Below are 24749 nucleotides of genomic sequence, written 5' to 3' on the forward strand. Positions count from 1 at the left end.
TCCTAATATTAATAAAATAATAAAATATTATTAAATTAATAATAAGATAATAGTAATATGTTAATAATAAAATAATAAATTATTAACAAAGTATTAATAAAATAATAATAATAATGAAAATATCATTTATTAAATAATAATAATTAAGTAAAACAAAATACTAATATATTAATTATTAAATAATAACAAATTAATTTAAAAATAATAAAACAAAAATGAGAGAGTATTAATAAACTGATGTTGTAATAGTTCAACACCTTGGGGATCAGTGGATGAAGGGGGAATCAAAGACCCACTTTCAAGGCCTCCTCGAAGACAACGATTTCATCGTCCCTGTGTTCCCATGGTACCCCTCGAGAGGAAGAGAGTATTTGAACTCATTCTGAATCCTATACTAGGCAATGAGCTCATAGATGTTATAAACAGAGAGCTTTGGAAGGACCAAACTGGTCTGATGCTTTAACCCTATGTGAAGACGAGGCCCTCTTATGAGAACCACACCAGTCGTGAGCCGAGGTCCCTTCCTCCGCCCGCCAGGATGGACCCCTCTCTTCCCTAGACTCACTACCACACATTATGAATGAAATGGAGCTAAGAGAAATGATCACCTAAGAACAATAGACTAACCTTGCGAACAACACCGAGCACTCCAATAATGTCAAGCTCTATGATCTCACCAAGAACTCCAAAGATAGGGACAAGAAAAAATGGGCTCCCAAGGGTCCTATTTATAGATGGATGGACCGAACAATGGATGGTTGAGATCGGTTGGATCCAATAGTTCGCAAGGGGTGCAACGGTTTGTATTCCGAGGTGAAATCAATTTAGTGCATTTTTGATGTCTGCGCGATCTAATAGTTGCATGGCATCCGCACATCCCCAATACACTACCTTGTGCCTAGGCCGGATTGACTAGACCGCCCCAATCTCGAACCATTGATTGGACCACGAACAAGGATAGAGAACAAACCAAATCACCTCAAGTTATAACTACTCCCTCGTCGGGGTAATTTGGTCCCCAAATGACATCACATCACGTGGCATCGAAGAACAAATTGGGTGACACCACAACACTATGCAAACAAATCACCTTAGACACTTCACAATTGCATTAGTGACCTCGGGGCCACCCTGGTAGAATGAACTACAAATAGCTAGATGGGACCTTAGGTCGGTGTAAGAGGCGACTATCTTCCACTAGACTACCTTGGCCCCGACAAGATGTCAGGTCGACATGAGAGGCGACTTGCTTTTGCCGACTTGACCTAAGTTTAGCTAGTGACCTACTAGGTGACCTCCTTCGTAAGCGGGTTATCATCTCCGACTTCCCTGGGATCACGATGCCACATCGAAAGAGCTGGTTATCAACCCACCCGCTCTGGGTGCAGCTGAATAAGCCCTATCCGCTTACACAGAGTCCATCTTCAAGCATGAAACCACCTCCAAATCAAACAAGCCGTAGATCCCGAATGTGTTTCATGAGGCTCACGACAACCCGCCTATATAAGGCTCACCTCCAACCTCATAAGGTACACATGATTTAACTCTCTAAGCACTCTAGCTCTCTTTCTTTATTGGACATTGTTATATTTCTTATAGCTCGATTAGACAACCTACTTAATCTAATGTTTAAGCTATCCGCCAACAAGGAGCACTAGATCGCGCATCATCACTAAGATACTATATAACATACACTAGGCTTTGAACTATGAACTTTATAATAGGTTGGGCTTAGGCTAAAAAATAGACTCGATAATCAGGCTAGGGTTTGTAGGCCTATAAACGGAGTGAACTTGAATCGAATATGACTTGATTCAAATTCGATTGACTAAATTGCTCATTACCTTTGCACTAAAAAACACTCCTCCAAGGGGGAATCATCGACTAGTAAAGTAATAATCTATTATCTTGCCAAACTGATTCAGGTGCAACGTGCAAACATCATATTTTCATTCGTTGTCTTTAAGAATCCAGTTGAAAAATCCAATTTATTGAAGTCGGCTTGGTAAAAATCGCTCATAATGTCTGGCATGCCTGGTTTTCTTCTTTTATGAATAGCCCGTTACTGATAGTTGTGTCAATATGTGGCTTGCCGACTACCTTTTATCACCTGAGTAGGGGTGAGCATTTGATTTATTCGGTTAAAACTGAACCGAATCAACTGAAATTTTAAAAACCAAAATAAAAAATGAAAATTGGAAATAATCAAAACCGAAATTTTTGATTTGGTTTTCGGTTATTTTGGTTAAAAATAGATTTTAATTAATATATATATATATATATATATATATAAATATTATGTATTATAACCTATAATATATATTATGAAATTGAATTTTATTATAATACATTATATATAATATATTAATATATAAATATAAATCATATTATATATTAAATGTTATATATTGTTATATAATAAATTTCAATTAATTCATTTTTTTGATTAATCGAATTTCTAACTTTGAAAACCAAAATCGAAAACCGAAATAACTGAACCAAATTACCCAAAAATCAAAAAAACCGAAACCGGAATTTTTGATTTGGTATTTTGGTTTTAACCAAATAATGCTCACCCCTACGCCTGTGAGAGAGAGATAGGGAGGTATTTCAATGTAATGAAAAAGTTAAGACAAAAGATAGGTGGGCTTCCCTGGAAAAATATTAAAAAAAAGGAATTATTTATTTCAATATAATGATAGCTTCTATCGTAAACATCAAAACTGAATTTTTTAACAATTTTTTTTTTTTTTTGTATGGATTGGATTAACTCTAGTTTCAATCAAAAAACAAATAGCAGGCCTATGAGATTCAATTAAATTAACAACATGTCTTTGCAAACAGGGCCTACCACCCCCCTTACATTCCAATTAATAATATTCATTTGGGAACTAAACCATTTCCAAGACCCATACTGTCCAAATCTTCTATCAGTTTTTCCTTGCAGCTGCTGTCATGGGTTTTTTTTTTTTTTTTTTTTTTTATAACATTTTCTTCAACATTCAATATCTCAATATTGGCTTGAACATTTTCTTCCTATTCTTCATCCATTAGATCATCATCAGCATCTTCATCAGCTTCATTTCCCTCTCCTTCAAAGTCTTTCTCAGATCCCCATCTTGGGATTCATAATTTTTGTGGTCGTCCTCATTTACATCTTTATTGACTTTGTAATTTGAGGGATATCTGGGGTATTGGAAACCATTGCTGGTGTAATTTGTTCTTTTACCTTTTTTTGGGATCCAACGCTGGATTGGTTGAAAACTATTCCAAGGCTCAATCTTAGCTGAACCATGATTAGAAAATCTTGTTCTGGAATGGATTCTAGAACGAACAGCCCTTTGAAATTTTGCTTGCCGATCCAGTTGCTTGTTTTTGAGTGTTCAAAACCTGAAATTTTTTTATCTTAGGGGGAGGGAGGGGGGTGTTCTTGAGAACATTTGAAACTTACGCTGTTTAATGCCTTATGCCCTCACCTGAAAGAGGAATATCAAGGACAAAAGATCCATTGAGATTGAACTTAACACAAACCCTTGAAAAAACAGTCCGGGACATTTCAAGATTTTCCCTATTCCAGCACTCCAGTGGCAGACCTGGCAATCTAATCCAAAGGTCAACAGTTTCAATCTATGCTTTGAGAGGATTAAAGCCAGGTCTCCACAGGAAGGTGACCAGATATTTCCCATTGACCATCCACGGGCCATTCTTAATAACCTTATTATAGTCAGCAAGAGATGAAAAAGACAACAGGTAGAAACCATTACCAATTGATTGAATCTTTGTTTTGTTGTCAACTTTCCAAGCTTTAGCTTTCTCAAGTATAGCACTGAAAGGTTCAGCTTCACCCAATATCTTGGCATAGTGACATAACGCCCAGCGCTCTTCCACTTTCTTTTCTTTCCTAAGCTCATCCATGTTGATGGCACGAGCAGTTTTGAGTAAAGAGGAGCCTGCGGTTCTGCCTTATTCGTCTTCTCTCCATGGCCAGCCTCCAAACGGAAAACCTTGTTCAATGATCTTCTAGCCTTGCTAGACTCCACTTGTGCTAGTAATTCTATTTCCGATAGGCCTGAACAGGAGAAAGCTTTTGAGTTCGTTAAAGACTTATGACTGCTTCCTATCTCAGGGGTAACACTTATGACTGTTTCCAATGAGATTCAACCATGCACAACTGATGCGGGTTCCTAAGGAGAGCATCACGATAACTGATTGCATGAGTGCAATTTTTGGAAACTTCTCCTTCAAATTTCTGAGAAATAATTTTAGCCGGCATGTCATACCTGCTCTCATAGGAGAGCTGAGATTTGCAAGGCCGAAAACTTATCCTACTGTTTGAAAAGTTACCTACATACTTAAAAAAGTATCCTATGATTTAGCAAATAACAAAATCTTATCCTCCTGTTTGAAAAATTACCTAAAGGTATCCTCTCTTACTATCAGCGTGCCATTAAAATCCGTTCGCATGTAATGTTACGTTGTTTATTTAATTTTTTTTAATTCTAAAACTACCCTTTTGTGATCGATTTTGCCTTCACTATTTTTAAAATTTTTAAAATAAAACCCAACAGCAATATTTTCTCAGAACCTTAAGTTAAATTGGGATTAGAAATCCCATGCCATCACATGTGTCTGAAATTTCCAATCCCCTACAGCGTGTTAACTTGTATGAATTTACTGAGGTTTGTATTTTCAACCTACTTAAATTTAAAATTTCCTCTTCTTCCGTCGAGTAGTCTGAGCAGTTTCAAAGAACCACTATTGTTTCATTTTATCCAAGGAGTTGCCTCTTTGCTTCTTCCAAGACCACTTCAGATTGGGAAGAATTTCGTTGAAGGCCCAATTGAGTCTCCAGAATTGAAGGTGAGCTGAATCAATAGCTAGCCTCGTAGTGCTGGAACAGGGGGGGTAAGGATTGTGAAGAGCTTGGTCTTTAAACTGGATTTGGTAATCTATATAGGAAAAAGATCAGAGTGACTTGTGGGAGCAATCCCATGTCAAATATAGGTTGAAGTTGTGGCTCCAGTTGAGTACGGGGTTTTACCAAACACATGGTGCTCAACCGGGTGTTTGTGTTCGTATAGAAACTCTTTACTCTTGTTGCATATCAGAGAAAGGGATTCGTGAGTATGCTGATGTTGCATATCTAGTAAAAGGTTTTCCAACTTCAGATTCAAAGGAATCACTTTCAAGTTTAGCCATAAACTGTAAAACGAGTAATATCCAAACGCAGAGAAACTGGTTTTCTGGTATGTAAATTTTGAGTTGAATCGGATCAAACTCTCATCTATATCTCATTTCCTACTATATTCACTCCACCAATGCCTCTTTCACCCCACCACCCCGCATTACCATACTTTGTTACATCTCTGTAGCAACTAAATAGAGAGATAAACAAAGCCACCAGTATCAGAGAGAACACAATATATATTAACAAAGCTTGAATAGAGATGGCTACGCCATTACTGCTCAAATGTAATGTGTTCTCAGAAATAACAAATAAATACAGCCACCATCAAAGTCACAGGAGGTGGCCAACAAACCAGAATCCATGAGAAAATTTTTATGAATGGGGTTTTATTTTAAAATTTTAAGAAATAATGGAAGAGAAACTGGACATTTTGTTTTTGTTTTTGTTTTTTTTTTTCTGTTAATATTTAACGATTATGGCCATTATTAAAAAACTTAAGGGTATTTTAAATAAATTTTCAAATAATAGGTTAAATTTTTGAAAATTTACTAAATAAAAGGGATATTTTAATAATTAACCCAAACAAAAAAGAAAATGCTCGATAACCGATGAAATTCGGATATGGATTGAATTGGGGAGAAGTCAGCTTGCCTCCCGTACGATATCCGATAATCGGATTTCTTTTTTGGTTATACGATATCCGATCATTCCGATTTCAGAAGTACAAACATGAAATGAAACACCCCATTTATTGTTTATTTTTCTTGGCGTTTTTTTGATAATTGTACATGCATGGGTGACTATTGGTAGTATTATTTAAATAAGAAGGACATACATGCAATTAATGCAAGTTGTCGTTGTTTTTGTAGTATTTAAATTAAACAGTAGTTTCCATCTCCTAAAAACCGTAGTTTCCATTACACGAATGACCGAATGAAGAAAGGGTTGAAGATTAGAACTGCAGACCTCTGCTAGATCCGTGATCCTCTCTCTCTCTCCTCTCCCGAGAAATATCGGGCAACCCCATTTTGATCCCAGAACGGTTTCGACAAATAACGAGATTTCGTTTTGTAAAATAGATATATCGGACCCTTAATTATTCTTTCCCCCACAATCGATCAATCCAACCGAGTTCTTAGACACGATTTGATTCCAACAAATTCTCATTATTGCCTATCTTGATCGATAGGTAAATAGTTCATTCTTATAAACATGTCCAAGTGTTTCTGTTCTAGGGTTTTCGATCTCAATTCAGGTATCGGCTTCCTTGATGCTTCTTATTTTCTTCTATTGGTTTCCGATCCCACTTCGGGTATCAGCTTCCTTGATGCTTCTCATTTTCATCCATTGCTCACTCCCAGAGTTTCTTAGCAGGTATTACCTTTGGAATTCGAACCGATCTCTGTTCTGAATCCTTTCCCATTTGTTTTCCTTCCGTAGCTTTGGTCGTGTTTGATCAGTAATAGCTCGTCTTTTTCGTTCTAGGTTTGTGGAAGTCGCGATTCACTCCTGCTAAGACTGTTTTTTTTTATCTTGCAATCGGTTTTTGCAATTTGAGGCTGATCGCTGTGTAATGCAATCTAAGAAGAGGAAGAACCTAAAACGTGTTCGATCATCCCCCTCCGACATGCCTTTAACTGATAATACCGCTGCTCGTACACATGACGATTGCTTCCTTTTCCCAGTCGAAGAGATTGTCCAGTATCCGCTGCCTGGCTATGTCGCTCCTTCTTCCATCAGTTTCAGTCCCGATGATAGTTTGATCACTTATTTGTTCAGTCCAGATGGCACTTTGAATAGGAAAGTTTTTGCTTTCGATCTCGGGACCTGTAAACAAGAACTGATTTTTAGTCCTCCCGATGGAGGGCTCGACGAGAGCAACATATCCCCAGAAGAGAGGCTGAGGAGGGAGAGGCTAAGAGAGCGTGGATTGGGGGTAACACGATACGAATGGGTCAAGTCTAGATCCAAAAGGAAAATGCTTATGGTGCCTTTGCCTGCTGGGGTTCGTTCTCTAATCTCACATATTCATTGTGCAATTAGTCATGGCAATTTGATCACAAGTCCTGCAATTTTTCAATATTTTGACCTTCATTATATACGAGGCAATTGTGCTTGTTTTGGACCTTTTGATACTTTAGTAGCTAATACTTAGAGAGTTTAACAAGGTATATTCGCATCAGAGGGGAAAACCTGGCTTCCCCAGCTCTGCCATATGCATGACGGACTACTAAGCGGATCGAGACCACCAATAAATGGGTCCCGCTACGATGATTCTCCTCAACTTAAGCATATGGTTGCTATAGCTGCACAATTCAGACAAAGCTGGGCAAACCTTTTTGCACCATCAATATGTGCGTTTGTCACCTAGACTAAAACGACTCCCTGATATTGTCTTTCAATTTTCAACTCTAGCAAGATACTGAATTTCACTTCTCCCATGTAGTTGCTTCAGCTTTGGATGGTTGGAATGAACTTATCCTATTAACCTGGGTCATAAGCTAAATGTCTTTTCTTCTTTTTTTTTTTTTTTTTTTTTTTTTTCCAGACCTACTTTTTTATCTTATTGGACCATGCAATAGAATGTAATAGGTAGATGAGAGGGACATTTCATAGGGTTCACTTTCTGGGTTTCTTATACCTATTGGATGGTCAAGTAGAAGACTGGGATATATTGGTTAGGAGATCTTTACATACTTAGCGCACTGCAATTGATCAAGGTAAGAAAACAAACTGCATTTCCAACTGGAACAAGCATTCCTAGGATATAAAATGGCAAATGTTGCGGTTATGTTTGGAAAACAACAGGGCCCAGTTTGGATACATTGCAGAGAAATTGAAATGCCTGGAAATATTTGAGAAATACCTCGGCTGCATGGTTCACAATGGAATTGATGTTTTCACATATTTCCATATCTTTGCACAATTTCTGTTAGTGTATCTTGCTTTTTCTCCATTTCCAGTGTTATTTGAAATTTGTAGGGTTGTGTACAAATTTCCATATTCCATTCTTTCTTACATAAATTTCCCTCCCTAGTAACATTTATTTGAAAGAAACTAGTACTTGCATTTGTTTTCCCACATGTACAAGAGATAAACATGCTTCATTGCAAGCTTTATCCTAGAAGATTGAATTTCTTTATGGAGCTCTATCTTGGTGTTGTATGTGGTCCTCGGGTTTCTCTTTCTCCACCCCATTTTTATCCTTTTGGAATTGATGGTTGTGGTCCAAGTTCCCAGCAATGGAACATGAAAAAGGAAAAGTGCTGGAATGTGTATGCTTTATTAGTATCTCCTAGACATTGAAGAAAAATAATGCAGTGACAAGGAAACCATTAGGCAAGGTGTCAGATATGGATTTACACTAAACATTGAAGTATCTGACATGAAGGCACTCTTGTATAGGAATCTGGGTATCATGGATGAACAGCCTTTCTCTTACCTAATTGATATTTATTGATTTATTCATATGTTGATGCTTTCATCGTCACAGAAATGATAAAATGACATGATTTCAAAATGCTGATTTGCTCATTAATGTATTTTTTTGTGTTTTGAAGAGTTAAAATATCAAATTTGTTTCTTAAGTAAACCAGATAGGATATGATGCTGATATGCTTTTATACTTCTTTTTTTTTTTTTTTTTTGAGAAAAAGTAAAGTATAATTGTATTAAAGCAAAACAGGTCCTTTGGACAATGAGAAGCTAGCTGTTAAAGAAGGACCTCAAAGAAAAAACCATCCTCAAAAAAGTACTATTAAAAGTATCATTTTTAAACACAGTATGTGTACACAACCAACTTCTAATAACCCCTATAGCCAAATTGATGACCTTGGCTTTAGAGAAGCTTTGTGCTAAAAAATCCTATTGTTCCCTTCTAAGCAAACAGCCCACAGAATTGCCAATGGAATGGAGGACCAGCACACTTTCCCTTTCTTGGTCAAACCAGATCATAGTTTTCAAGGCACCAAGGTGAGGCGAGGCAACAGGGGGGCGCCTTGTTGTGTGGTCGCCTAGGCGATGGGTTTTTTTTAAGTAAAAACCACATGTCCTAGGGTAGTTCCCTAGGTTCCATAACCATCTTTCCTTAATAACTATCCATAATTTTCATAAGAAAATTATAAACTTCATGTTTAAGTCTAGAAAATCAATATATTTATGAGAAGAAAAAAAAAGAAAGAAAAGAAAATTCAAAAAGTTTAGGGGCTGAACCCCTACTTTTTTTATAGGAAAAGAAGAACAAAAAATATAGGGGCTGAACCCCTATTTTTATTATAGGAAAAGAAGAAAAGAAAAGGTGGAAGAAGAAGATGTGGAAGAAATGTGTTGATTAGACAATTTTAAGTTCTACCCTTACTCTTACTGGTTCAGATTTTGAAGTCTTTGAGGGCTCAATACAGCAGTTAGCAATATTTGTGTTGATTAAACCCTAACAAATAAGAAAATAAAAAAAGAAATTAGTTTATAAACACAAAAAATGAATGTTTTTGTTTAATAATGTCTATTTTATAATTATAATCTCAAAAAAGAAAAAACAATTTGAAAGTATTTTATAAGACAGTATACAAAACTGCTTGGCGACTGGGCAAGGCGAGCCTCCAAGGGCACCTTGTCGCCTAGGCGTCGCCTTGAAAACTATGAACCAGATATGTGCCATTCCTCCAACAGAGCTTTCACTGAAACTGGCATGCACCAGCGTAAGTTCAGGGCCTTCAAAAAGTGACTCCAAACAGACCTTTCTTTGGGAAGGCATCTCTCCAAAGCTGCCACCCAGGCAAAAAAACTTGACTTTTGAGGGAGCATCTGACCCCCAAATGGCCTGGCTAGGAAGCGGGACTTCATTCTCTCCCACTAGAAAATTGTAAAAAGATTTGACTGAGAACTCTCCTGACTCATTCCACTTCCAAAATCTTGTATCCTGTGCTTGTATATTTAAATGCTGGTTTTGTAGCAGAACAAGGAGGTCTACTACTATCTGAAGCACCCAATCATTAAAGCCCCTTCTAAAAGGAGTCCAACAAATGCTATTGTCAGTCAGCAAAAAAGAATCACCTACCAAGACTTCCTTGTCTTTTGCTACATTATACAAGGCTGGAAACAGCTCTTTAAGAGTGTGATCCCCAATCCAGGGCTCTAACCAGAATCTGAGTCTTATACCATTTCCAATTTTGTAGCTGATGCACCTGCTGAAATGTGTGGAAACTTGACAGATTCCTTTCCACACACGACAGCCATAAGTCAATGGCAGTAGTCCAGCCTCCCAACCGTTGCTTCCTAGCCCATATTTCTCGGTTATGATCTTCCTCCAAAGCCAACTTCCCAGTAAAGCAAAGTTGATAGACTTTATATGTCTTATTCCCAAACTACCTTTGGACTGAGGCTTAAAAATATGATCCCAATTCACAAGATGGTATTTGGGAGAGTCTTTCCAACCCAGCCAAAGAAAATCTCTCTGCTTTTCCAATTTCTCTGCAATCTCAGAAGGAACTGAAAAGAGGAACATAGAATAAATCGGGAGGCTTTCCAACACGCTTTTGATAAGAGTTACCTTGCCACCTTTACAAAGATACTTTTCTTTCCAAGCGACCAGTTTTTTATCCATCTTTGTATAGTGTGAAATGAGTTTTTTTTTATGAGGGTTTTCAGGTTAAATGAATGTACGATAGTAAAAAAAACGTCGTTTATTTTATTTTTAGCTAGTTTTGTATCTGGTAAGGAATAATTAATTAATTTATTGAAACAATTGCCTGTTTGAATTATGAAACTTAATCCTTTGCTAATTGTACAAACTGATGGCTATTAGTTTCCTGCTTATAAACTATACTTGATGTTTAGCTGCATATTTTTGAATTGAAACTCCTTTTTATTTCATCTTTTACTTTTTTTTGTTAGTTTAATGTGGGGAATACATTGATGTGGTACTCTATGATGCAATTGGTACTTGCTTCTGTTATCCTACCTTAAACCTATTAACTTGGTACTTAAAAACTATGATGTTTGGTTGCATTTTTTTTTCACTTAGAATCTCTCTTTTCTTTTATCCCTTTAGTTGGTTAATCTAGAGATCTTTTCTAGGATGGTGTGGTACTCTTAATGATGCAGTTGGTACTTACTGCAGTTATCCTAACTCAAACCTGTGATCTTTTCATTTAGAAACAATGTATGGTGTTGAAATGCATATTTTTCAATTGGAAGCTGCCTTTCCTTTTAGCCCTTTAGTTTTATTTTTGTTGATAACTTGGTTTAATCTGGATTTATATTAGCTGATATAAAAAGGAATTTTTCTATGTTAATGTGGTACTGCAGCAATGTAGTTGGTAATCATTGTGATTATCCTACTTGGATTAATTGACTTTTTTTAGATGGTTGTCTAAAAACAGTTTATAGTATCTAAACATGTCTTTTTCCCTCCTTAGTGATTTTGGTTCTGTATCATCAGATTTATTTGCAGGATCTTTCCTGTTCTAAATCAGAGTTTAAGCTGCCTAGCACACCATGCTCGCCGATCATAGATCCACATCTCTCTCCAGATGGAAATATGCTTGCCTATGTAAGAGACAATGAGCTGAATGTTTTGAATTTGTTATACAGCGAACCCAAACAATTAACATATGGTGCCAAGGAAAATTTCCTGGTGAGCTTTATTTTTCTTGTCTATTTCTGCCCAATCTGGGTTAAGGAATTTAACAACTCTGAGTTCCTTTTCACTTCTGTTTACTGCTGTTTCAAGTGACAAAATATGAGTCATCCTTTTGTTTTCCTATTTTTTTTTTTACAATTTGTTTTCAGCAATACTTCATTTTACCTGTGGCCACATGGCATCTACTTGAATTGATTCACCTGTTCATCTTGTTAATGTGTTATCTGACTCAGAACATCATGCTAAAGGTCAATTTTATTTATCCAGTAAAAGGTAACAGAGAAAAATATTTGGAAGTTTTTTGGATAGGTAAATGCTGGTTTTATTAAAAGAAGAGAGGTATTATAGAATCTGATATTCAGTTTTCGCTACATCACTACATATTTGAGCGAAATTGAGGACCTTTGCTTACCACCTCTACTATAAGAAGCAAACTAATAAGCAACCTGGTTAGCAGTCTCCTATAAAATGATGCCACCTCAATATAGTTTAGACAAAAAGTTCCAATAAATAATGTGGACAGAATTCCCAAGGACCTACAATACCTGAATATGATAAAATCATTGCAAGACAAGGTGTTGGACATGGAATATATATTACTAAAAATTGAAGTATATATATTCCACCACATCCGATTACCAGTATTGATGGACAATAGTCAAGGTGCCATGTCATTACTATTAACTACCGTTGCTACTGAAATTGAATCCATTTCAGTTACCAGTATGGAAGTACCTTGATATTGGGGGTACTTGCACCCCATTAAGCATATCCAAAAAAGGTCGATTAAAAAATAAATTTATAGTTTTTTTATAATTAAAAATAAATTTATAGCCATTGCTCTGGACAATGGCTTTAAATAAATGTCTATCCAAAGTTAATCTAGTGAAACGTGGCATTCAGATTTCGGATATGTCGTGTGGCTTATGTGGTGGGGTAGTAGAAACTACTGAGCATCTGGCATTACATTGCCCAGTCTTGAATTATATTTGGAGGCATTTTCTCCAAACTTTGGAAATCAGCTGGGTAATGCCAATTTCTGTGAAGGATCTGCTGTTGTGTTGGCAGATTGAGGGTCTCAGCAAGAAAGGTATCTTGGTTTGGAAGACTATCCTGACTGTTGTGCTTTGGACTATCTGGATTGAAAGAAATAACAGAATTTTTCAGGGCAAAGCTAAATCTTCAGAGGAAATGGTGCAGATAGCTGTGGGTAAACTTCTGTCCTGGGTGTCGGCATCGGAGTTGTTTAAAAATCAGAATTTGAGTCTGTTGTTTAGATCTCAGAACTGGTTGTATCTGTAATTTGTGGTGGCTCTAGGCAGCATCTAATGACCTAGGCTCCTTTGTACCGGTTCTTATTTTATTAAATTACCTTACCTTTCAAAAATAAATAAATAAATTTATAGTTGCCACTACCACCATTTTGTATGGCCTATAAGAGGATGTACATCATGATTTATTGGAAAACTACTGTATCCCAATCTATCTCTAGTCACTGAAATGTTGTAATGAAAGCTGAAGATTCTAAATAATGGTTCAAGTTTTTAGTTCCCTTCATATTTTTTATCTGAAATTCTGCCACTGTATCATGAATATCATGAAAGTAGATTAAAATATCTGTTCCATTTATCAGCCATTATTTTGGAAACACCTTTCACTAGTTTCCCACCAAATACAAATGCATCATGCTACAGAAAACATGATTTAGTTTGTTGGTCTTAAATAAAGAATACATAGGATGTGCTTATGCTACTACATGGACACCAAACAATTCTTTTTTTTTTTAATAGTGAAAATAAAATATTTGAAAATAATTAAGCCTTATATGGTGTGACCGTCCAAATCAAAGCCTCGTATGTTGTGATTCCCTGGTTTCCATCTTATGCTACAGTGGCTTAGAGGAATGCGATTGTTTCTTTGGTGTCTCATTTATACAATGTTTCTCTTTTTACCACCTTCATGATTGTATTCTAATGTAGCATGGAAAAGAGAGAACTTAGGAAGATAAATTAGAGATTGTGTAGAAGCAAATATAAAAAGAGTAATAGAAGAACAGGTAGAGGCAGCAAGAGAGCAGTTAAAAAAAGAAGAGAAAGAAAAAAGATCACACATTTAGAAGAGAAAAAGATGGAGAAGATTAACCTCTGCAAAGAGTATTATGATTGGAGTTGGAGACATTCCAAATCCTGTGCTAGAGGAGTGTGCTGGAGCTTTGGGCTGTCTGGTTGGAAACTTCCCTTTTTCTTATTTGGGGCTCCCAATTGGGGCCGGGGCTGCTACTGCTTCAACTTGGCAACCTGTGCTAGACAGAATAGATCAAGGGCTGGCGGGCTGGAAAGGAAAATTTCTCTCTTTTGCTGGGGAAGTTACCTTGATAAAAAGTGTTCTTTCTAACCTGTTGATCTACTGCCTATCTTTGTTGAAGGCTCCAATGGCAGTGGTGGGGGAGATAGAAAGAATCCAAAGGGTGTTTTTGTAGTGTGAGGGCTGAAAAAAAGAAAATTCGTTTAGTTAAATGGGAGGTGGTGTGTAAGCCTAAAAAAGAAGGGAGTCTTGGGGTGAGAAGGGTGGGGGTCTTTAACAAAGCTTTGTTGGGAAAGTGGGTGTGGAGATTTGGAAGAGAGAGGGAGGCACTGTGGAGGAGAGTAGTGGCGTGTAAATATGGGGTGGTGACTTTTGGGAGGGATTCAAAGGAAGTAAGACACTCTTATGGGGTTTGTGTATGGAAAGGGATAATGAGTTTCAATTCTCTGTTGGTTCCTCATTATTCTTGGAGGGTGGGGAGTGTGTCTAGCATTAGGTTTTGGGAGGATGATTGTTCTGGAGTTGAGAAGTTTTGCGAGATTTGTCCTAGGTTGTATAGGTTGGGTCGGAAGGGAGTGCCTATTTCTGAATGTTATGAAGTCTCAAATGGTTCTGTGGTGTGGACTCCAAAATTGCAACCTATGGAAATCAATCTGTCAGCTGGTGACATCAGATGGTGGAAGGAATGCAAGGATGGAAAATGTACAGTTAAGTCAATGTACTCTATTCTGATCAGTAATATGGTGGAAACCGATCCAATACAGGGAGTGTGGGGGAAGCCAGTGCCCCCAAGAGTGGAAGCCTTTGCCTGGCTGATAGCCAGGGGGTGCATTCTGGCTCAGGACAGCGTACAGAGTCAAGGATTTCAATTTCCAAGCAGATGTGCTCTGTGCTTGTTTGGAAAGGAAAACATTATGCATTTGTTCTACCATTGCAGCTTCATTTACCCAATATGGTTCTTCTTCTTCAAGCTGTTTAAAGTGGATGGGTGGTCAATTTCAGATCAGTTAGAAATCTTTGGCTGTTGGCCAAGAAATCAGCGTGGTTCTAAGGTCAAACTGATGTGTAGTTGCATTCCATTTACGATGTGCTGGGAAGTTTGGAAGGAAAGAAATAGAAGAATTTTCGAGAATAAGAAATGTTTGGAAGAGGTAGTGTGACTCAGATCAGCTCGTCAGTGATTGTTTGGGTGTTGTTTCTGCCAGAATTTCAAGGATTAAAGAAAGAAGACTTTGGGGCAGATTTCTGGTGTTCTTTGAATTTTTAAAAATTCTGGATTTTTGTTGTATTTTTGCTTTAAAGTTTGCTATGTTGTTTTTTTGTTTCTCTTGGTTTGGGGGTGACCTCTTGTCACCATTTTAAGCTGTAAATTTTTATTTTAGTAATAAAATTTTCTTTATTTATCTTAAAAAAGGATGGGGAAGAAAGAGAGGACACATACTTAACAAGATTCAACTTCAAATTTTTATTTTATTCAATCTATCTCATTCTACTATGTTTTATGCCTCTTATGGATGGATGTACATATTAGTGTTAGGCCAGCCTTTACAATTTTTTTTTTAATATCATTGCCAGCTTTTGCAAGTTTTTTCCTCGGTATCTAACGTTTGTTTTTATCCATTTTATTTCAGACTCATGGTCTTGCGGAATATATAGCCCAGGTAAAGTCCTCTCTCTCTCTCTCTCTCCCTCCCCTTTATTATTTTATATTTATGTATTGTTTATACTAGCCAAATCTCTTTTCAGTTCCTCAATGTTTACTGACTTCAGGAAGAGATGGATAGAAAGAATGGATTCTGGTGGTCACCGGACAGCAAATATATTGCATTTGCAGAAGTTGATTCATCTGAAATACCTCTTTTCAGAATCATGCATCAGGGAAAAATCTCGGTTGGTTCAGATGCACAGGAAGATCATGCCTATCCATTTGCAGGAACATCAAATGTCAAAGTTCGGCTTGGAGTGGTTTCTGCTTCTGGGGGTGCCGTTACTTGGATGGACCTTATTTGTGGAGGAAAGGACCGGGCTATCAAAGATGAAGAATATTTGGCTAGAGTTAATTGGATGCCTGGAAATGTTCTAACAGCTCAGGTTTTAAATAGGTCTCATTCCAGATTGAAAATCCTTAAGTTTGATATTAGAACAGGTGAAAGAAATATTTTATTGGTAGAAGAAGGAGAGCCGTGGATTAATTTACATGACTGTTTTACATCTCTGGACAAGGGAGTGGATCTATTTTCTGGGGGATTCATATGGGCTAGTGAGAAAACAGGATTTAGGCATCTGTATCTACATGACCTTAATGGAGCTTGCTTGGGACCTATTACGGAGGGTCAGTGGATGGTTGAGCAAATTGTAGGTGTGAATGAAGCTGCAGGACTTATATATTTCATTGGAACTGCCAATGGACCTCTGGAATCTAATTTATACTGCACAAGCTTGTTTCCTGATTGGGCCCACCCCTTGGAGGCTCCACAAAGGTTGACCCATGGAAAAGGGAAGCATGTGGTTATGCTCGATCATCAATTACAGAGGTTTGTTGATGTTCATGATTGTTTGAGCTCTCCACCTAGGGTGTTACTTTGCTCATTGCATGATGGAAGATTGATATTGCCTCTATATGAGCAGCCATCCACCATTTCACAATCAAAAGGGCTTCCACTTCAGCCACCAGAGATTTTCCAGATAACTGCCAATGATGGGACAATCTTATATGGGGCTTTATACAGGCCGGATGTAAATAGATTTGGACCTCCACCATACAAAACCTTGATCAGTATGTATGGTGGACCATGTGTTCAGCTTGTCTGTGACTCATGGATGAATACAGTAGACATGAGAGCTCAGTATCTACGGAACAAGGGCATCTTAGTATGGAAGGTCAGTGTTTTCATAAATGCAACCCTTGAAACTAATTGCTGGATTGACTAGGAACAGAATTTTGTTGCCCTATTGGTGTTTGAATAATGTACTAATATGAGTCAAGGCTGCCTTAGGCAAATCCAAATCCTTGCTGCATAGGTAGTACTTTAGGTGGTTGTTTACTTTATCACACAACATCTATTAGTTAATGCCTAGGAGCCAATCTGCATTTTGACTTGCATCATATTCTCGAGTTGATAATATTACACATCTACATGTTTTCAGTATTGTAGGCATAGACATTAAAGAAGCATGTATAATGAGATCAAGGAGCTGAAAGTTGGAGGGTCAGGTTCTTTCTTAGTTTTGATACTTTATTTCTTCAACATGTTACTTCTGATTAGACCTATTATTGATTTATTGTAAAATGTTTGTAATACATGCATCACTTCACTTTACTGTTCAGGCTTGGAGTACTGCTTCAGATTGATAGCTTTGATACTTTATTGCTTGTATGCTGCCACCAAACTATGTAATTCATAGTGTGCTAAAATATTTATATCAGAGTGCTTTATATGTTGTATTTCGTACAGTTTAATGTTTCCTTTCTATTCCCTAATTCTTACCTCCCTAGTCCCTAGGTAGGCCAAAATGCTTGGGCATCTGCCTTGAATACATTGACATAAACCTTTTTCTGTGTTCTTTTGGCTTAGATAATATGCTTCTAATAGAATTTCCTACTTAAAATAAATGGAAAGAGAAGGGAAGAATGAAGAAATCTGGGAGACTGAAAACTTCAAAGAAAAACTAGAAGGATGCCAATTTTTTTCTTTGTACAATGAAAGTTTTGCTTCAGTATTGTTTTCAACCCCACTATTTTTGGTTTTACAGCTAGATAATAGAGGAACTGCTAGACGAGGAATGAAGTTTGAGAGCTACCTCAAGTACAATATTGGCCGTATTGATGCCGAAGATCAGCTAACTGGGGCTGAATGGCTCATCAAACAAGGGCTTGCAGAAGCAGGGCGGATTGGTTTGTACGGGTGGAGCTATGGAGGGTACCTAGCAGCCATGACCTTGGCCAGGTTCCCTGATACTTTCCGATGTGCAGTGTCTGGTGCTCCTGTTACAGCATGGGATGGGTATGATACATTTTACACTGAGAAGTACATGGGGTTGCCGTCCGAAAACCCTGCAGGTTATGAGTATAGCTCTGTGATGCATCACGTACACAACATCAAAGGGAGATTGTTAATTGTGCATGGCATGATTGATGAGAATGTACATTTCCGGCACACAGCAAGGCTCATCAATGCAATTGTTGCGGTGGGAAAACCATATGAGCTTCTGGTTTTTCCAGATGAGCGCCACATGCCACGCAGGCTTAGGGACCGGATATATATGGAAGAGAGGATTTGGGAATTCATGGAGAGAAATTTGTGAAGAAAATTTTTAGTTTCCATCTTTTTTTGGCCAAAAACTTCCATTAATTTTTATGCTGCTGTTGTAAATTGTATGTATCATATCTCCATGAGTAGTAAATGTTGGGATGAACACGGTGGTGGGACTTGTCTCTAACTCTCTATTGTGAAAGCCGCATTCTTTTAACCCTGTCAATGTTTTTATTTGTTACGCTCTGGAGACTAGAATCTTGTACAAAAACAAGCCCCTCCTGAAGTTGCCATCATCATCATTCTTTTTTTGCTAGAGAAAGTCATCTTAAGAAGACTACTTGGCTTTGCCTTCACCATCAGAGACCTTGAAGGGTGAAAATGAGTAATTAGCTTGTCCTTTTGAAGGTTTAAAATATCAACATGAGCATATCGTAACTATATTTCAAAGGTATGGGTACATGAAACAGGTGGAAAACGATACATGCGGCTATGTTTGGTTCAAAAAAAATGTTGCCACATCAGTGCCACATAGGCATTGGCATTTATTGTATATGAAACTATTGTTTGATTTCACCATTTGGTTCTATGGGTGTTTATTGAAAAATTGCTACCACATCAGCGCCACATAGGCATTGGTATTTATTGCATATGACACCACTATTTGGTCTTGTTGTTTATTAAATAAACACTAAAAAACTGAAATGTTTTTATTTATGTGCATGGGGTATTTAGAAAAACATCAAATTCTCATTTTCCCCAATGCCCTAGCATTTCTTGAATCGAAAAGCTCATGTGGCATACTTTTATGGGGTGTTAATTTGAGATGAAAAGTAAAAAAAAAAAACATTATAAGTAATGCCCAGTTAAACAACAAAAGCAAGAAGCATTTCAAGTGAAAAATTTGAAGTAAAGTTGTACAAATAAACATTTGCAATAAATGGTTCATCTATAAATGCCCATAGAACCAAACATATACCAAATAGACACTAAAAATTTGAAATGCTTTGATTTATGTGCATGGGGCATTTGGGAAAACGTCAAATTCGCATTTCCCCCAACACCCCATCATTTCTTGAAATGAAATGTTTATGTGACATACTTTATGGGGTGTTAATCTGAGGTGAAAGTAAAAAATGTTTAAAGTAATGACCAATCAAACAACAAAAGCAAGAAATGTTTAAAGTAAAGTTGTACAAATAAATGTTTAAAGCAATCTATAAACGCCCATGGAACTAAACATATACACAATCTATGCTGGCATTATGAATTTATGGTGGCTGCCGTAATTCTATAACCACTATAAGAGGTCAAAAAAATGTTGACTTATATCTTTTTTGGCAATTTCTATAGGTTACCCCTAACAGCCTATAAAAATTATAAAAAAATTGTAAATGATTTTTTATATGTTCTAAATTATTTTCATTACAGAAAAGAACCATAAATGGATCTATTCAAGACAGGAAGTTCACACATTGTTTGATATATTATTAATAAAATTATTATATGATGTTTAAAAGCTTTTAGAATTCCAATGTTGTGAGTTATAATTTAATGGGTAAATTACAAAGACCTCCCTACTATGGGGTCATTTCACTGATATGAATGTTTCTCTTCATCTTAAAATATAAAAATTATCCACTCTTTTCTCCAATAAATTAAGAAAAACCAAATGAAACCTTAAATTTATATTTATAAGAAAGAAACATTTACCATTTCACCTTAATATTGATTCCAACATAAAATCTATAAGGATCTATTAGAGCAATCGAGAGAATTTCAATATTATATTTAGAAAACCAATCGAATGATAAATCATTCAAATGAATAGAAAAGGTTGTTTAGGGATTTAAAAAATTTTAAACAACTGAAGGAGAATCATTTTTGAAATTATCTAATGGAACTCTAATAGAGGGGGTATTTGTTGCAAAGTGAAAGTTCAGGAGGCTCTTTGCCACAAATGACAGTTCGGGAGGGTAATTGTGAGTTGTCACCAAACTTGTTCACGAGTTGTGCTTTGGGCCCAAGTTTACACTGTTTTGGGCTTGGACTTTGAGTTTGGTCCATTCAAATTTTGGCAAAAGGCAAACCTGAGCTTGGCCCATGACCAAGTCTAATTGTCAATGATCCTATAGAGTATAGATAGTAGAGTATTTGTAATTTATCCTATTTTAATTTTAAATTTATTATTATTGATATATTTTGTGGGATTTGCAAGAGTTTTTCCAATGTATCCAAATGTATTCATTTATTTCCACCCTATCCATATGTATCCAAAGCAAATTATGATACATCTTACCGTTACTTTGAACCTTGGTTTGTTTATATCATTATCACCATCATTATCATCTAAGCCTTATGCCAATTATATGGGGTTGATTACATGAATCCCGTTTCACCATTCCCTCTAGGGGGTCCTCTTTTTTAAGATTTTGGGAGGGGGGAAAGTTTGTCAATGGGATTTTGATTCCCATTGACCAAGAATCCCATGTTTATTTTTCAGATTTATGTGGGTATTAGGGAAAGTTTATTTTCCTCGATATCACTCACTTGGGTAAGTGATAGCAATCTCCTAGGTGGGTAAATAACTTTCCCACCTAGGGGGAAAGTTGCTAACACTTGAATGGAACAAAAATGCCCCTTTTAATAATGGATTTTTATGTCTAAAATGGTCATTACCTTATTTACCTAGGAAATAAAAAAATATAGGTAAATGCACTTACCCGGTAAGTGTTTCGCAAGAAAAATTTACCCAAGTAATTGCATTTACCTGGATAAATAACTTACCAAAAAAGTGAAGAGGGCCTTAGTGATATATCCTTTTCTTCCTGGGAGAATGAATTTTGGAAAAGAAGCTAGTTGTGTTTACCAAATATTGGATTTCGACTAATCAAAATCCTTAATGGGTCCCGACTCTTGAGCCACCATATGGTGCCTGCTTGAAACAAGACGAAAGGGTCACACTGTGTCATATTGGATATCGAGTTATCAGCTTGTATGGTTTGTCACAATTGTGATTCTGTAAAAGGTCAGGCGATTCTTGAAGGATAATTCGATATATTTTGAGATGGAAGTGATAGTTACAGCCATGTGAACAAATTAAAAAATAAGGAATCCGGTCCCGTGGGAGATGCGCAATATAGTCTTAGTCTTATAGCCATAGTCCAAGATATTACGACTGTAAGTAACAATGACACCTCAAAGAAATGAAGATGTTCTGTCCGTGTATATGCTATGCTAGCCAATACGATGGCTATTCTGTTCGACAATGTTAGATGGACTGAGTTCATTTTGCAATGTTGTAAGAGGGAGAGAGAGCTTTGGTCCTCCATAGATTTTGTTTACTTGATAGAAATGCAAAAGGACACAGACCCACTTGGTGACGGATTCTGTTCCCCTAGAGTAGAGACGATCGAATCAAACCCAGCCAATTCGACCTAATATAGCTATGTTTCCTTTAGCTTTGTTGGTCGTGAACGTGAAGGAAATGCTTTTGCTCACAAGGTAGCTCAGAGAGGCTTTTGGGACAGAGGGGAGTTTCTTTCTTTTTTGCCTTCCTGGGTCAGTAGTCTGTTGTTACTCAGTAATTTCCCTGTTTGCTTCGAATTTGATTTGTCTTGCTTATTGAATCTTTGGATTATCTATAACCTAATCTACATTTTATAATAAAGGGAAATTGTGATTTTGAATATGAAAACAAGCTTGAAATTGGCAAAAACAAAATTTTATTATAATTTTACACTGGATTCTACTTCACTGGTCCTGGTCTATGTTGGCAAGCCTTGGATGACTTGGTTATTGGGCTTGGTGTGGTCAGTCTTTCTTTCTTGGCCTGGCCCAAGCCACCCAACCTCAACAAGTTCTACAGCGGACCCTAACCTGGGTTGGGCTACACAACGGGGGGGTTGACCAGTAATACATTCCTCAATCTAGGTGTAGGCGGGATTCGATTCCAAATCTCCGCTACGATCAGCAGGAGACCTTACCAACCAGCTGGTTGATACTTTGCACCAGAAATTCCCTTCAAAGCTACAAGTTACAATGACAGAGGTGTGGAGTGGAGAGTTATTCCCAAAGTCTGAACGTTCAGATCCAAGACCTCCTTCTGAGCCCGAAATATCTGTCTCCTACTCTGTAACAAGACAAATGCAAAAGAACGGGATGGAAAGAGCAACCGACAGAACTGGGAAAGAGGAAATCCAGTCTCCCCATGACCGACCTTGCTCTGGATTTGGAGCCACAATGAGCGACGAATGGGTGGCTATGTCTACTGTGCTGTGCTCACTGTTAAGGGTGTAAATGGATCGGTTTTGGATTGGACCTCGTCCAGTCCATAATCAATATGGATGGACCAGTAAGATATGTTGAATAGGACCAATCCAGTTCAAAATATTTATTAGATTGGATTGGACCTGGTCCGGTCTGTCTGTAATAAATTTATATTGAATTGGGCTGAATTAAGTCATAGGAATCAATAGACTGAATTTGGGTTGAAATCAATCTAAATTAAAATAAATCTGAAGAGATTGGAGGATCCAGATATTGAATTAGACCAATCTAAAATGGTACAAAATATTTATTAGATTAAATTGGACCTGATCCATTTATAATGGATTTACATTGGACTGAATTGGATTGGACTAAATCTAATCCGATTGACACCCGTACTCAGTGCTCAGGCTGAAACCTGAAAATCCTTCCCACATCGGAGGTCTTGAGCCATTAAACATCCACCCCATTTCATCTGATGATAACTCAAATCGACTGAAATAAGCCTCATCCTGAGCCGAAACTATACAGGGTGATACTATGATAGTGATGACAAATTCATAATAAACATGGAAATTACATAATTAATTCATAAAAGATCAATAATCAACATAAAAATTTCATTGTTAACACAAAAAAAAAGCAACTTTTGCACCATCTAGTACTAGTACGAGGCCCCTGTTTCTGCTTGCCCATTCTTTTTGAGTTTTGTCTCAAACTTCTCTTTCATTCATCTCGATGATGGCACGTGCTCCCTTACCTTCCTCCCAGATCCCTCCCATCATTTCTCTTTCTTTGTGCTTTTTGGTGAGACCGCATCTGCTCCTCACAAAGGACGCTTCACTCGCGCCTCACACCCACATCGTACCATGCATTGTGAACATCTCCCGTACTGGAGATGTTCCCAATTCCCAGTGCACGGTGGATGTGCATGTGAAGCGCCCCCCGAGTGAGGAGCAGATCCCGTTCCCTCTTTGGTCCACAAACAGACACCACAATAATAATATAATAATAATAGAGAGAGAGAGAAGCACAGAAATTGAACTCACAAGTCTGAATTCAAAGTTTGCATTCCGATCTATAAAACACCCACCACCAAAATATCTGTTTCTGGTTTTCCATCTCTCCCATTTATTTACCCAATTAAAAGAAAAAGAAGAAAACCATGAACAAATTTGACAGACCTCCATCAAGCCGAACGAATCTGGCATCTTGCATCGTGGCTACGGTTTTCCTAGTCTTTCTTATCTTCGTAGTCCTCGTTGTTTTCTTCACCCTCTTCAAGCCCAAGGACCCAAGGATCGTCGTTAGCGCCGTTCAGCTCCCGACCTTCTCCATCTCCAACTCCACCGTCAACTTTACCTTCTCCCAGTACGTCTCTGTAAGAAACCCTAACCACGCCGTTTTCACCCACTACGACAGCTCGCTACAGCTACTCTACGCCGGAAACCAGGTGGGTTTCATGTTCATCCCCGCCGGTAAGATCGATGCTCGCCATACCCAGTACATGTCTGCCACGTTCTCCGTCGAGTCAGTCCCGTTGGTGGCTCCACCGAACGGATTGCCCACATTCGCCGACGGCATTAATAATGGGTTTCAGCTGGGACCCACCTTGGAGCTTGAGTCGAGATTGATAATGGCGGGCAGGGTAAGGGTTCTGCACTTCTTCACCCACCATGTGGAGACCAGGACTGGTTGTAGGGTTGCAATTGCTGCAAGCGATGGATCGGTGTTAGGGTTTCATTGCTAATTTTTTCCCTTTTTGCCTTCTTCGAATCTTCCCGATTTGGGTTTTCAATTTGAATCCCAATTTGGTGGATAAATTGTAAAAAATTAATAATTTTTTTTAATCTTCCCATCCTTTGATGGCTTTTCTGATCTACATTTCAGACTGATTTGACGAAAATGCTTAGCTTTGCAGCTCGAAGATTCAACTGATTTGATTCTCTTTTTCAGCGAAAAAAATGAATAGTAGTTTTAAATAATTTTCTTATGTGTAGAATTGTAATGTGGGAGTCTACTGTCTACACAGACTACACTCTCCTGAACTCTAGAAAAGCTGCATTTGAATCTCCTTTATTTTTTGCCGTTTAGT

General features: G+C 37.5%; 2 protein-coding genes across 2 annotated transcripts; both read left to right on the forward strand.

Moving 5' to 3' along the window:
- Window positions 1-6088: 6088 nt before the first annotated feature.
- Window positions 6089-18611, forward strand: LOC148864443 (uncharacterized). The gene is made up of 6 exons (XM_088980203.1): window positions 6089-6562; window positions 6674-7193; window positions 11628-11822; window positions 15764-15793; window positions 15903-17012; window positions 17886-18611. The coding sequence occupies exons 2-6, from the start codon at window positions 6762-6764 to the stop codon at window positions 18435-18437; spliced, it is 2319 nt and encodes a 772-aa protein (XP_088836329.1). The 5' UTR covers window positions 6089-6562; window positions 6674-6761; the 3' UTR covers window positions 18438-18611.
- Window positions 18612-23683: 5072 nt separating this feature from the next.
- Window positions 23684-24536, forward strand: LOC148864444 (uncharacterized). Its single transcript, XM_088981744.1, has one exon. It carries the CDS (start codon window positions 23820-23822, stop codon window positions 24402-24404), a length of 585 nt encoding a protein of 194 aa, XP_088837870.1. The 5' UTR covers window positions 23684-23819; the 3' UTR covers window positions 24405-24536.
- The last annotated feature ends 213 nt before the right edge of the window (window positions 24537-24749 follow it).

This window comes from Nelumbo lutea, chromosome 3 (assembly GCF_056320005.1).
Source record: "Nelumbo lutea isolate HS-2025 chromosome 3, American lotus-T2T, whole genome shotgun sequence".
Taxonomy (NCBI): Eukaryota; Viridiplantae; Streptophyta; class Magnoliopsida; order Proteales; family Nelumbonaceae; genus Nelumbo; species Nelumbo lutea.